Genomic DNA, 14,239 nt, shown 5'->3' with positions numbered 1-14,239 from the left:
CTGCTCACAGGTCCAGTAACACAGTAGTGAATGAAAAAACATGAATGGTAAGGTGTTGTGATGGTACAATGTCATCATCAGTAATAACATGAAATCCTCACATATTCACAAACAATTAGGGCAATCTCACTGACTAGGGACAGTCTGATCATGCAGAAACTATTACAAATTAATTACAATAACATGTTATATTTTAATTAAAATGCAAATGATGCTATGACCACACACCTTTTCCATCTTATTTAAATACTTGTGGGTGAACTTTAAAGATTAGATTGAGAGCATTGGAGCATTGGAGCTCTTCAAAGACAACACATGCAACACTGGCTACTTACTGTCTGTCTTGTGCAGAACTTCTGCTCACGTTGCAGATGAACAAAGTCCATGAAAGACTCAAAGCTGTCAGAGACACCCGCCACATTTTGGCCCCAGTAACCGAGATCTGCTGGATATCGACTCTCCCCTCTGAAGGAGTTTGGGATCTTTCACTCTAATGAGAAGTTAAATGAAATGTTAACAGTCTGTGTCTGTAGCTCTCTCAGTCTATCTATCCATTGAGGCTGGTGGGCATGGTTGGTGTGCAGAGCTTCGTCCGGAACCAAAGATCAACTTTTTGTAATCATCCCACTTCGACAAATCCAGTTTCAAGCAAATCGGGTTTTTGTTTTTTTTCTTCCTTTTAGAGCCCCGAGTACACGGCCAGTCCTCTCCCATGTGCCTTCACCCGCCCCGGTTCCGTTCTCTCATATTTCAGCATTACAAATTGTAAGCGTCCTCCCACTTCAGCGAGCAGAAATGTCACTGTAAAGCAATGTTTGACATGTAAAAATCCGTGCAACGATTGCTTCCTCGATAGCTCCTGGAGATCTATTTTAAGTCGGTGGATCTCTCTCTCTCTCTTTCCTTCTCCTTCAGCAGCGAGTCAGGAGGCGATCGGCGTCCGGATGCGCTTCATTCACTTCAATGCCTCCTCTCACTTCTGTGCTGCAAGAGCAAGACTCTCAGACTAACCCCCAGTGTAAGGAACGGCACGGTGCCTGCTGTTTAAACCACCATAAATTACCTGCACATTTCACATACTTCTGGTTGAGCTGACATCTCAGAAGATTTAGCAGCTACACCTAGTTCCTGTTGCGCTGGGGAAAAAACATAACAAGAATGAAAACATGGTTACAAAAAAACAAAACAAAAAACAAACACTTGAAGGAGGATTACTATTAGTCACTTATTTTTCTGATTTGTTGGGAAACGCTGACCCCCCTCTTCGGATATCTGCTGCCCCCAAGTGGTAAATGAGCTTAGATGCAGTTAAGTCTTAGCGTTCAAATGAAGGACCGAGGCATTTGTTTTTCAGGTTAAAATGTTTTTTATTTAAATGCTTCTGAGGTATTGTATTGATGAGAACAACTTCACATTGTTGAACAGTAGATATTCCAGCAGGTTTTCTGAAATGCTTTATAAAAACACAGTTTTTGTGTATTTCACGTTTGTTCTTGTATAACCAGAGTGATAATAAACATCTTGAATACGGCATTAACAATAACATTATAACTCAAACAGTAAAAGTAACAATATAAAAGTACTATATTAAAGTTAATCAGGCATCAAGTTTGTGTTCTGGATGAAAAAGCATGAATTCAGCATCTCAGAGGTGGCGCGTGGCTCACCATTAGCTTAACTAAAGACTCATTCTTACACAACAAAATATGCTAAAATGTGCTAAAAACAAGACCCAGGGCTTAAATCCAATAACAAGATAACAAGAGTAGAAACATGAAATTACGGCTAAGGTATCCTTTAATGGTAGTGTAAATCCCTGCCACTTGCACCGATGTGTGGAGGAGCGAGCAGACATTTTCCTTTAGATATGAATCCAGCATCGCATTACTTGTAGTACTGATTAACTCTTTTTATTCATCTCAAGCGCAACCGTGAATGATGTCCCTGACACTTAGGTCTCTCTGTTTCTCAGCCACCATGTTGTGATAGAGGTTGCAATACTGTTTTCCTTGTTCCGGCTCAGTGAAAGCAGCCTTGGAGAAAATCAACTGGTTGTCCTGGTTCACCTCCACTCCATGCGCCTGACAGAGTCGGGCTGTGAGTGGCGTGTCTAAGTGCAAGAGCTGAGCCAGCCCATCAAGGGGAAAGCGACAATTGCGACTGCTGAATCCGTGGCTGTATATAAGCAGCAGATCTCTACGACATGTCATCAGGTGACGGTGCAGAGCGCAGCTCTGAATGAAGTTCAGCCTCTGAGCCAATCGAAGCAAACGCACAGGGTTTCGCTCCAGAAAAGCTCGGTTGATGGAAAGAGCGATTGTGACGGCAGGAGAGCTGCGGAGTCGCTCAGGGAGCTCCATGATGTGCTGTGTGGCACGAGCTGAACCTACGGGAGACGAGAAAAAAATGCAAGCATGAAGAAAGGATCCCATTCATGTGGGAAGATCGCCTTGCAGGAATTTTCATAAGCAGGCTTGTTGTACCTGCTGAGCAGAAAAAGCCAGAGATAAAATTTAGAATCCAGTAGCCTGCCTTTTAGTATGAGGTTAACATAATCTTTTATGCATTGACTACAGTTACACTCTTTGTTGCCATTGATAACTTATTCAAGGACGGACTGCTCATCAGGTCTCTGCATCAATGCTGCGTCGAAAAGTGACTGAAAAATAGGTTTTCTTTTTTCCACATTTACTGAACCTGTCATTTTATGACAGCCTCTCTGGAGGCTTCTTATATCATCTATTTGCTTCTACCGAGCTCACAGAAAAACAACCAATCTGAGCGGAGAAGTCTCTGATTCAGTGTCAATAACTGCACTGAACTCAAACTGTGAAACTAGGCAGCAATCAAATATGAATTAATATTCTATTACTGTATTGCCTATTTCTCATATAAAGTGTTTTCAGAAACGTACTTCAGTGTACTGTTTAGATGTAAAATGAGCTATAGCTTTAAACATGCATGCGAATACACCAAAGCAAAAACTTGTATAAAATAATCAAACACAGTGACCAACCCAAGTTGTACAGGAGACCAAGAGCCTGGAACTCTTCCTGGTTAGGATGTGGCCCTTTTCCAGTTGTGTAGGAATCCAACAGCCAGCTCAGATTCTCCTGTAGGTGTGTGTCATTGATGCGTGGGTCGTACAGCCGCAGGGGCTCACCGCAAAGCCGATAAGAGGCATAGATGAGAAAACGCACTGTCCGCTCTAAAATTGCCACACAGTTGAACCCAGACACCCTCTGGATGATCATGTCCTGCTTTATGCCTCGCAGCCGGTCAAAGACAAAGCTGTACACCTGGAAGACAAGATGAATGTATGTTAATGTATGTTGTGAAGAGTTTTATTTTTATGTATTCATGACTGCAACTTTATTATTACATTGTTATTACTGGGCTAGCAACAAATAAGCCATATCATAATCAAATTTACAATCCTTTATCCTACATCCTCAAATTAGATCACAGATTTTTCTGCAAAAGATATTTACACAAATTCTATGGCCAGTGAAAGTGTTGTCAGCTTGTTAAGGGGCCTTTTGGAATGATAAGCTTTTTGTGCTGTGCTCACCGAAAGGTTGGGTGCAGAGACGCAGTAAACGGCTAAATCAACATTAGTATTAAAGAAACAACCTTAGCATGTGAACTGCCTATTCAAAAACCTATTGTGGGTGCTTATGAACCTCGAAGCATAATGTTTTCTTCCGAGATCCTGATACGACTTTAATGTAATGTTAAATAGAACGGAAAACTCAACAAACAATACGTTTTTTCCTTCCTCTGTCTAACCGACTTGATGTCACGTGACGTAACACTCAAAGCTTTTATCTCATTGGTTGCGCTTTTGAAAGCATTTTTACCGCGTATCATGTGTAGGGGCCTTAAGGCACCATAACAGACGACCTGTGCCATGTGTGTAAAAAAGAATTGGGGACAAAGGTTAAAACATCCCCCCAAATAAAGGTATTTTCCTCATAAAAAACAATTGAGGGGCCGAATTGATTGAAATTTAGAGGTATATATATACACAAAAAAACTTTCACTGCTTTATGGTCAATTTGGGCCTTTTCTGATCCTCTAAAGAATAGGCTGCTGGGCCTAACTGCCCGTGTTACAGTGACATAAAACCTAATTGATGATCAACTTCTATTAAAAAGGTGTGTATGATGCCAAAAAGTTCTAATTATTTTTTTTTTAACCGCACTCTTATTAACAACAGTAAACACACAGTATCTGGGGAAGCACTACTTGCCTCAGTCCAAGGATGCAGGTGAGGAGAGGCAGCGATGTCATCAATAAGGTAACACACAGTTTTCAGCAACACAGTAGGTGGACGGAGGTCCGTGGGGTTTGTTGAGTCTTTCCCAGCGGCTGGCCTGGAATACTCTTTGACAGCATGCAAGGGGTCTCCCCTCGGCCGCCGATCTCTTTCTGTGCCTGCCAGCAACTCAAATCGGTGAAGGCGGTTCTGCGCCTCACGGGCCCGCAGCTCACGCGCAGGGCACATGGTCTGGCAGGTCCCCATTGGCACGGATTTTTCTTTCCCATGCTGCTCACATCTCTCATCCTCCTCTACCTCTCTCACCTGTGCTTTGCCTCTGCCTCGCCACTGCTCTTCGTTCCTCTGTCTCCATTCTCCTTCTGCTGGTGCATCCCTCCTCTGCGAGTGAGAGCTGCTTGAGGGAAACAAGTTGGTTATTTACTGAAAATGTAGATGATAGAAAGCAGATACAATAAGCAGGCACAAAGACTGTTTCTACTCGTGTGTTGGCCTTAATCTTCATCTGAGAAATTATACCCACCAACACATAAGGTTAACTATGCTCAGTTCTACTCCAAGGATGCCATAAGTCAGTCAGAGTTGAGGTGCGGAGAGAAACTCTATACAATGATGTCATGGTTTTTGCTTGAATTTGCATGTCCAGGATCATTTATATCTATAACAAATCCAAGCCGTGTACAACACATCGTCTATATCCCAGTTAGAAAGGGGATAACAGGGCGGCCAGTGGCTTAGTGGTTAAAACAGTCGCCCCATGTAAAGAGGCTGAAGGTCCTCGTGGCAGAGGCTGTGGGTTTGCTGCATGTCTCCCCCCTCTCTCAGTCAATCTCCTGTCCGTCCTATATAATAATGGATTGAAAAACTGCAAAAAAATAATCTTTAAAAAAAGAAAGGGGATAACACAAGTTTGAACTATGTTCTCAATTGATGTTTTTTATAACATCTGATTTTAGAGGGTGTAGCAGCCCCCCCTCACCACCCCTACTTCCCCTGTCCATGTTCTGCTCTGATTGTCTGCCCTTTTCTGTAGTCACACATTTCTTTGTGAAACTCAGGATTGGTTTTACAAGTTAACTTTATCTTACATTATGCTCAGTGCTGTATGAATTGCCAACTTACTTTTTCTCTACCTATTATTTTTACTTTGTATGCAATTGATTGACACACAGAGACAGTCATTTGCAAATTCCTCTTATGTACCAACATTATGTGTTATGGTCAGCTGCATGTTCTTCTTCCAATCTTCACTTTCATTTAGGTCCATATCCTTCTGGAATCATGCTAGCTCTGTCTGAGATCTCTGTTTGTGTTCGTTGCTTTGTCTAAAGCCAAATAACGAAAGACACGGGAAGGGGTGGCAAGGGTAGTCCAGTACTGGAGGGCCACTGTCCTGTATGTTTTAGGTTTCACCATGCTCTAACACACCTGAGTCTAACGATTATCAAGTCTGTGACAGGCTTCAGCTGCTTGATAACGAGCACATCATTAGAAGCAGGTGTGTTAGAGCAAGGATACATCTAAAACATGCAGGGAGCAGGATTGGACACCCCTGCACTAGCTTTTGTTTCTTTTCTAAAACAGTCTGTTTATTAAATGCCTTTAAGATATTTGGTCCATTTATGAGATGATGAACTTCCAACCAGGGAGGAGAAAAGAGAAAACAAAGTCAAGGAGATAAAACAAAATGTAAAAATATAGTGCAAAAAGAGGCCTTGTTTTTCCACTTCTTACAACCCTCAACACCCCTGCACTAACGTTAGGCTGTACCGTACCGTTGACAGTTAGCATTAGCTAACTTAGCTTAAAACAACAGATGACGCCCGAGTGGCGTTCAAACATCGAGCAACACGGAAACTACACGAAGCGAATTGTAAACGAACAATAGAGGATTGGGCTGTGAGTGACATTCTCTGTGAAATGCTTAAACTTGTGAAATAAAACCCCATGTACTCACATGCGACGAGGCGCTCTCCTGCGGTTCATTGGTCCTTTGGAAACGACCGCTCGTCACTTTCCAGAATCAGCCAATAGAAATGTGTGATTGTTGTTTTGATGCAACGTCACATCCGGAATTAGTCGCGACGGTTTATACAACATAATAAAACAGTGTAAAAATGGTAAGATTTATTATTTTATTATTACATTTTACGACCGGGGTCGACATTTCCTTAATAAGTCTTTAGGGTTTAATCTCTTTTTTGTTTGTTTTAATTTTTCCTTTGTATCTTCTATGCTTTTTTGTACAAATAAATCAAAATCAGAAAAACGTCTTTAAGTGGGTATACCTAATTACACCACTGCTTACAGTACCAAAAGTTAAAGTACTCCTTTGGCAAAATGGCTAATAATATATAGTATATCACTGGATTATCATTATTGATGCATTAACATGTAGGCATTAGTTGAGCTATATTTTGCTATATTAATGACCTGTTTCTGCAAAGTGACAAACACTGTCAAATAAATGTAGTGGATTAAAAAATACAATATATACTTCCAAAATATTGTGGAGTATTGGTCTAAAGTAGCAGAAAATGGAAATACTAATAACTAATAAGTGAAGTACCTCAAAATTATACTTTGGTACAGTACTTGAGCAAATGTACTTAGTTACATTCCACACCACTGGTTTATATTATGTTATGTAAAAGATAATTGTGAAACATGAGGCACACACAGGTGATAATAGAACAGCTGATCTTAACGATGCACCCAAGTCAAATCATTAAATTAATGTAAGATTGGTTCCAATTATTAAGTGAACATGACTCTACTTAAATAAAATTGTTCATGCCTTCTAATTCTTACGACTCTGCTCACATTTGTTTCCCACAGCAAGACTCCACTTAGAATAACATATGTTTTGCAGCTGTATTTAAAAACATAAAAGTGAAATACCCCTTTCTTGTGTTGCAAGTTGTTGCTCCTCTTTGAATTTCCCATGTTAAATGTTCCAATTTACATTTTTATTGCATTTATTACCAGTGTTTCCTTAAAACTATTAAAAAGTAAAGAAGTATCAGTCATTATTAAACATTTACAATTTATCATAATACAGCTCCAATGACATCAGGCAGTATACATAAGAACAAGACACAAATTGTACAGATGTAAACTGGGGAGAATGTGGGGTTGAGGGTTATCCAAAGTGCATGTACTGGGTATCCCATGCTGCGTGGTATCCTTTACTGTTTGGGGCAGAAGAGCTTCTGGGTTCTTGCAGTGCCAAGATGTTCTTCCTCCGTGGCCTGCTGTTCATGGATGAGATGGCAGGAGACCAACGATGATAGCTCCAGCAGCTCTGAAAATGTTCTGGGAAAATGGAAAGCAATGTTTGAGTACAAGTGCAACCTGGTCAATGTCAGGATGCATTTTTAGGTGCTAATGAATATGTGCCAGGGCTCAATTCTTTAGAACTAACGATCTCGTTTCAACTATATAAATACAACCATTATCTCTTTAAGGAAAACTTCGTCATGAACAGTTACGACAAAGTTACAGTGAAATCCCCTGTGAAAGAACAAATGATACATAAATGACTTGGAGCATATCAGGTCTTCACAGAATCACCAGATTAAAAAAATACAAGCTCTCTATACACAGTGCGTTCCTACCCTGACAGCTGCTGACTGATGTCCTCCGATGTCCTTTTTATGTCCCTCAGGGACTTTAAAGAAGTGCTGTTTTCCTTGTAATCTCCCTCTGTGCACGCCATCAGCAACTTCTCGCTCTCCTTCAGGCAAGCCTCAGCTTTATCTAAAATGGGTAGACAGAGGTGGATATGATTATAACAACATTTATCATAAGTTCTGGCAAAATACATATAAAACATTACATTTGGTGTTTAGAGGAACACACTGGTTAGTAGAGCTGAAATAATGAAAGATCTACATGGTTTTAAATTAAAGTTATTTTCTTCTTACTATGACCAATAAGTTCAGAATAATACTGGTACATTAGTATACCCAAAGCAATTTCAGTCAAAAGCAACTGGCAATTAGGTTTGAGGTGGACATGGCTGTGTTGGAGAAAGGTGAACTATATGTCCCTGGATCAGTATCTAATATAATATTGTTTAAACTAAATAACAACCTAAAAATTCCCTTCTGTCCCCGTCAATGTAGAAATTCTTGACTGGCAGCTCATGTCGGGTGGTGTCAACAGCTGTGGCGAAACACTTGTAGTCCTTTGTGAATTGCTTGGCAGTTTCTGCAACAGGAGTCAGAGCAGCAATCTGAAGGAAACATATGTTAGTTGGATGAGAATCATGAATCATAAACTAGAATTACTGCCTTGAGTTTGTATGTCTCCACCAACGAGTCAAGTTTACATCCAGAAGATTTGACTATTAAGTTTATTTTGGGGCAAAACTTGGAACCTTCTCACACATCTTAAACCCGGAAGCACAAATCAAGTTCTTCTTTCACTTTGCTCTTTCAACATGCAATTATTTTTTTTAAGTCAGACCACATATCAAAATGGGGTCTTTACAAAGTGGGTGATTTTCTGACCTGTAAATCCAACCGCTCATTTAAAAGGCTGTTCTTCTCCATGAGGAGGAACTGACGTTTCTTCTCCTGGACCTCATTATGGAGTGCCTCTTCTTCCTCCATCTCCTGCATGATCCTTGCCTCTGCCTCTGCCTTGAGCTTCGCAGTATTACTCTCCATCTTATGCAAAACATCAAAGAGAGAGAGAGAGCCAGATCAGTCAGGACATGGCAATCTGACAAGATGTTTAGGAGAGTGTTTTATTTAAAAGTTCATTGTTCACTGATCTAACAAAGTAGATTGACTGAAAGCAGCTTTTCAGCATATCAGACACACTTACGGAAGGACAGTGTGAGTAGGCCCTTACATGCAGGGCTGGCCGCTTTGAAAAAATAATAATCAAATATACCAATAATTTTTAGCAAATACCTCGAAATCACAAGGATATTCTAGGGTTGACTATTGTTGCTTTCACAGTAATTCATCAGTAATGTGGATATAATGAAAGGCAAATAATAAAAACAGAGAGAACAGTCTGGTAAGTTCAGAAAGTTACTCACTCACACGAAAAACAGGCAAAGACAACACACATGGCATATTACAATATCTAAGACAAGATGATCTAGTCTCATACAGATATATATAAATTACCCAGCCCTTCTATCATGTTAAACTCACTCACCTTAGCTGTGAGGTAGGCCAGTAGGAATGTTTGCATCTCAATGATCTTCTTTTCATTCTCTGGATTTCTCTCAGGCTCTACTGCATTTTCAATGATCGTTTTTTCTTAGAGAGATAGACGAACAAAACTGTTACACAACACTCTTATTCGTAAATAACGTCCAGCATTTTAAGAGTTTAAATCAGCTTACCTTTAATGACCGAAATATCAAAATTGGGACGAAAGTAGTGTCCATCTGAAAAAGTCGATTGCAGAACACTTTTCCCAAGCAGTGAAGGCTCAGTTTCACTTGACATCATTGCTGTGAGGAAGATTACATGAATGTATGCAAAAGTTATTGACAACTCTTGGTAAATACAAAGTATTTTGAGATAATTGTACATTTTACTTGAATAATTCCATTTTATGCAACTTTACACTTTACCTAATACAGAGGAAATAGTGTACTTTTAACACCACTACATTTATTTGGTAACATAAGTTACTAGTTACTCTACAGATTCCAATTAAAAATACAAAATATTATCGACAAACGAAATAACATATATCGTTATAGCTCCATTGAATTTTACTCGCAGATCAGTCAGGTAACTTGCGGCTGAGAGTTCCCAGATGGATATGCAGAGCAAATGTGAACTATGCGAATCAATCCATCTGGTGGAGTCAGGTTAGAGTAAATATGTTATTAAAAAGATATTTGCACTGCTGGGCAATTGACTCTATTAGAATACTTCACAATCCAAGTATCATCAACAGCCTTTACACATAAAAATAAAAACTACTTTAAAGCAGTTAAAGTGCTTGGAAGTTAAATTCCCATTAAGAAAATACATATTCGCAGTTATCACCAAAGGAAGTACTTACATGTTGCGAGACATTGTGGGGTCATTGAGCGTCTAGGTGGAGTGCCTACCCTCGGTTTGACACCACTGGGTTTAGGTGAGGAAGGCCTCAGTGGCACAGAAATGGACTCATTGGTCAGTGAGTTACTCTGTAAATGATTACAGGGGTGGGATGACATACACATGTGTAGCATCAAAGGTATGACAACAACAGACAGAACCTGGACTACATAACTGTTTGGTGTCCTTATCTGATATACTGTATGTTAAAAAGGGTAGTAATTGGTTGGAAATTTTTCAAAATAGTTGCCAATGGTAACTGTTACCCTGCCTAAGTAACGATACCTAACATAGTTGGATTACTACAAGTAAAAAAACGTATTCATTATATGAAAACTGAACACCAAATAGCACTACCTTTGAAAGAGATGTCTTCTCTGCAGCCTGCATATATCGAGACTTGACAACAGTCCCAGCTGAAGATGGATGAAAAAACATTAAACAAAGAAAAATAAATTCAACATATCTGTGCATGTATCATGTCACTGATATAATAGCTTTTGTTTTTTTGAATTCCAACATGGTCCAAAAGAAGACAGTCAAGATGAGCACATTTACATGGTCCCCACACTTTTCTTGAGTTAGTTTTCCAAGACTTTTCCAGGACATTCTGAGTGATGATGTAGCTAGCCTGCATAACCAAAGGCTGTTTTTATGTGCACCGTTCTGCAGCATATTTTGGCTAGAGGTGTGCTGGATCAGGTATTGGTACAAAAGTATATGCAACAATCCAATATCACATTAATTAGCCCTGAAAAATATCTACTAAACTAACATTATCATTTGAACGCTAATATGATCCTTAACAGGACTTATCCATTATCCAACCCTGATTAACAATGACTGTCTTGCAAAGCCATTTGTGATATTGAATATTATAAAGCTTTGAAGATGACAGCACACAACGGCGTGTAATATCCGATTTGCAGCATACTGAAGATTTTGTTGCAGGAATGGCTTGAGTACTTTTTTGCACACTTTATTACTCTGCTGTGACAACATTTTATCAATGGGATATAATAATCAACACAAAGTCAAATTGGTTTTTAGTTTAGTTTAGAGTGTCACTTTAAGGAGGAACTTCAGAAAGATAGTTGTAAACATAAAACAATAGGAAAGGACTAAATGGGAATTGTTGGCATGAGGCTAACTATGTCACGATAAGTGACAGCACAACTCAAACTAACAATGAGGCTAATTAACGTAATACTCTGAACTGAAAGCACATCCCAACAATACATCACAACTTAATGTGGAGTAATTTCTTAATTTATTATTATGTGCAATAATATCCATAAGAATGCATTGGCATTGAGAGTGTGGTAGTGAGTGAATGGAAGCATTTATTTATTAGTAAGTTTTACATTTGAGCCCAGTCACTGAGTGCACCTGAATGGCCATAAAGTATCCACCTATCTTATTTTGTGAAACTTACATTTGACACTTTTCTTCCCGGCTCCACTGCTGCTGGCTTTAGTAGCATTGCTCCCACTTGTCGAGTTGAAAAACAAAAACAAAAAGTAGCAGTCAAATGTAATAATACACAAATGAGAGCACAAATTACAAAATAAAAGCTTTTGTTTTATTTTTTCGGAGAACGAACTTCACCGGAAGCAAAGCTTTAATGTTGGCTCACAGTGGCTACCGATGAGTTACTTTAGGCGTGTCAGTTACATACAGTTGCTTTAATGTGACATACATTTGCTTTAATGTGACATACATTTGCTTTAATGTGCATATGTCTGGCCCAGCAGGGTGAAATGTGTCACTGCTAAATAAAATAATGTAATGTTAAAGCGTGTAAACTAAAACGGATCAGACTAACTGGGTTTTATCACCATTAAATTCCCTTAAAGTTAACAAATGTGAATTACACTATACTCGCTTAAAAGAAAGGACAAAATACGACGAGGAAGACTTTACCTTTTAGTGTCGGTGGAGGTGCGTTTAAAGCTACTTGGCGCTGTTGATGTTCTTCTCGACGCCATATTGTTTTGAAGTAACCCGCCTGTGCAACCGTTCTATGAACCCGCGGAAACAAGGAGAGAGAAACGTTTGTTCCTCTCTTCTTCTTCTTCGTACATTAATGGCGGACTGCAGAGCAACATTTAAGCGTATGTCGACATCTGCTGTTGTGGAGTATGTACAGCAGCGGTGGAAAGTAACTAGTACATGTACTCAAGTACTGTACTTAAGTACAATTTTGAGATAATCGTACTTGAATAATCAAATGTCAGGGTACTTTATACTTTAATTTTACAGATGAAATATTGTACTTTTTACTCCACTACATTTATTTGGTAACTTGAGTTACTTTACAGATTCCAATTATTAATACAAAATATTATCAACAAGTGAAATAACTTATATTGTTATAGATTAAGCTACACCGCAGTGTATGAAGTAAATCCAATTAGCCCCAGCTGTAACATTAAAGTGATTTTTACATTAATCTGTTAATAATTATAATCTAATAGTATTCTGAAATGGGCCATTCTGCATAATGAGTACATTATGATACTATTCATTTTGTACTTTTATTTAAGTAACATTTTGAATGCAGGCCTTTTACTTGTAACAGAGTATTTGTGTGGTAGTACTACTTTTGCTTAAGTAAAATCTCTGAGTACTTCTTCCACTACTGGTGTACAGCCATGGTACTAAATTATACTGTTATTATACTGTTTGTTTTTTTGTTTTCTTTTAAATATATCTTGTCTTTCATATCCTACATTACTTGGCATCAAGTTTTTATTAACTTGTAAGTAAAAATCATGCTGCAACCTGCTATATTCATAAAAAGAACAGTTGTGCCTACATTTACCCCATAATGTATTATTTGATCACTCATTATTATTATTTTATAATATCCCAGTTATTATTTCTCTCAATATGGTAGACATGATGGATACAGAGCCTGCTACATAGGTAGACGAATATGGGACGATGGGAAATGACAGCACAGTGAATAAATACATTCAAATAATTTGCCTACCTCACACTTAAGGTGTTTGATCCCACAGAGCCACTCTCTGATTCATTTACAGTAGTCAGACAAAAATGTAAGACGGTGAAATTATCACATCTTGAAGGTCTGATTTACATCTTATGCTGACATGTTATTCAATAAGCTCAGTTTTGTTTGAGGGTGAATTTTCCTTCTAACTTTGTGTCAATGACCTAATCCCTAATTCTGGGCAGTGCATAGTTTTAGTCAGTTCTGCATTACACAAGATTTGGTAAAGATCTTAGCTTCACTTACCTTCTCTTCTCCTATAATGCTGTGTCCTTGCTCATAAAGGGCACAAACATAAAATGAACACCTGCCATGCAGTCTTCCATCTTAGTAATGAAGCTCATGGTGTTATCTGTTTTGCTGAGACTGCAACAGAGAAAGGCTGACTGATGTATACTGGACTATTGCTTTCATTTGCACAGTTGTTCATATCACTGTATCCTGACTCTATAGAGAGTCAAAATGATATGTTTGGGAAAGATCTGCTTTGACACTGATGGCAGGGGATGTAAAAAAAAAAACCCCTACAGTTGCTGTAGTACCCACTAGATGGGTGTAAGGGTCTGCATTCGCTGTCACGCACATTCGGTGACAATCCTTTCAAGTTAAATATACTTTCGATCTGTACAGATTACACTAAATTTGACATGTCCCTGTTGTGTGTTGACAGAAAGCTAATATTTATGTAACTATTATTATATACATTATATATAATTTATTCCCTTGTCAGTTTAAGTCAGAGCCCATCTCAACACTGCATGTTTGGAAGACTGTAAAAACGCGGCGCAGGTTACCAGGCAGGCAAAACAGAGATGCATCCAGTCCACCCAGTTGCATATCTGTGAAACACATTAAACTGGAGATTCC

The 14,239-nt window shown here is 38.9% G+C and overlaps 2 protein-coding genes across 3 annotated transcripts in view; both read right to left on the bottom strand.

Moving 5' to 3' along the window:
* The window catches only part of cpamd8 (C3 and PZP like alpha-2-macroglobulin domain containing 8), a 43,762-nt gene extending 42,650 nt beyond the window's left edge, over positions 1-1,112 (bottom strand). For both annotated transcript variants that reach the window (XM_083911638.1, XM_083911639.1), the window contains exon 1: positions 336-1,112. In XM_083911638.1, coding sequence (XP_083767764.1) covers positions 336-421 — 86 coding nt within the window. In that variant the 5' untranslated portion in view covers positions 422-1,112. The remainder of the gene's footprint in view (positions 1-335) is intronic.
* A 313-nt stretch (positions 1,113-1,425) lies between these two features.
* LOC310945023 (uncharacterized protein) lies at positions 1,426-12,350 on the bottom strand. The gene is made up of 15 exons (XM_083910963.1): positions 12,280-12,350; positions 11,792-11,847; positions 10,714-10,772; positions 10,319-10,445; positions 9,645-9,755; positions 9,455-9,558; positions 8,794-8,952; positions 8,375-8,516; positions 7,897-8,038; positions 7,472-7,594; positions 6,897-6,907; positions 6,237-6,285; positions 4,253-4,676; positions 3,017-3,299; positions 1,426-2,386 (listed from the first exon to the last, which is right to left on the bottom strand). Exons 1-15 carry the CDS (start codon positions 12,342-12,344, stop codon positions 1,920-1,922), a joined length of 2,322 nt encoding a protein of 773 aa, XP_083767089.1. The 5' UTR covers positions 12,345-12,350; the 3' UTR covers positions 1,426-1,919.
* Between the last annotated feature and the right edge of the window lie 1,889 nt (positions 12,351-14,239).

This window comes from Echiichthys vipera (assembly GCF_963691815.1).
Source record: "Echiichthys vipera genome assembly, chromosome: 3".
Classification (NCBI taxonomy): Eukaryota; Metazoa; Chordata; class Actinopteri; order Perciformes; family Trachinidae; genus Echiichthys; species Echiichthys vipera.
This window is presented reverse-complemented; position numbering and strand designations above follow the sequence as displayed.

Excerpts from the sequence above, each read along its gene's own strand:
- LOC310945023 (XM_083910963.1), bottom strand. The coding sequence starts at position 12,344 with ATGGCGTCGAGAAGAACATCAACAGCGCCAAGTAGCTTTAAACGCACC. Across the intron at positions 10,446-10,713 it reads AGAAGACATCTCTTTCAAAG|AGTAACTCACTGACCAATGA; the intron begins GTAGTGCTATTT and ends AATCATTTACAG. Across the intron at positions 9,559-9,644 it reads TGATATTTCGGTCATTAAAG|AAAAAACGATCATTGAAAAT; the intron begins GTAAGCTGATTT and ends TATCTCTCTAAG.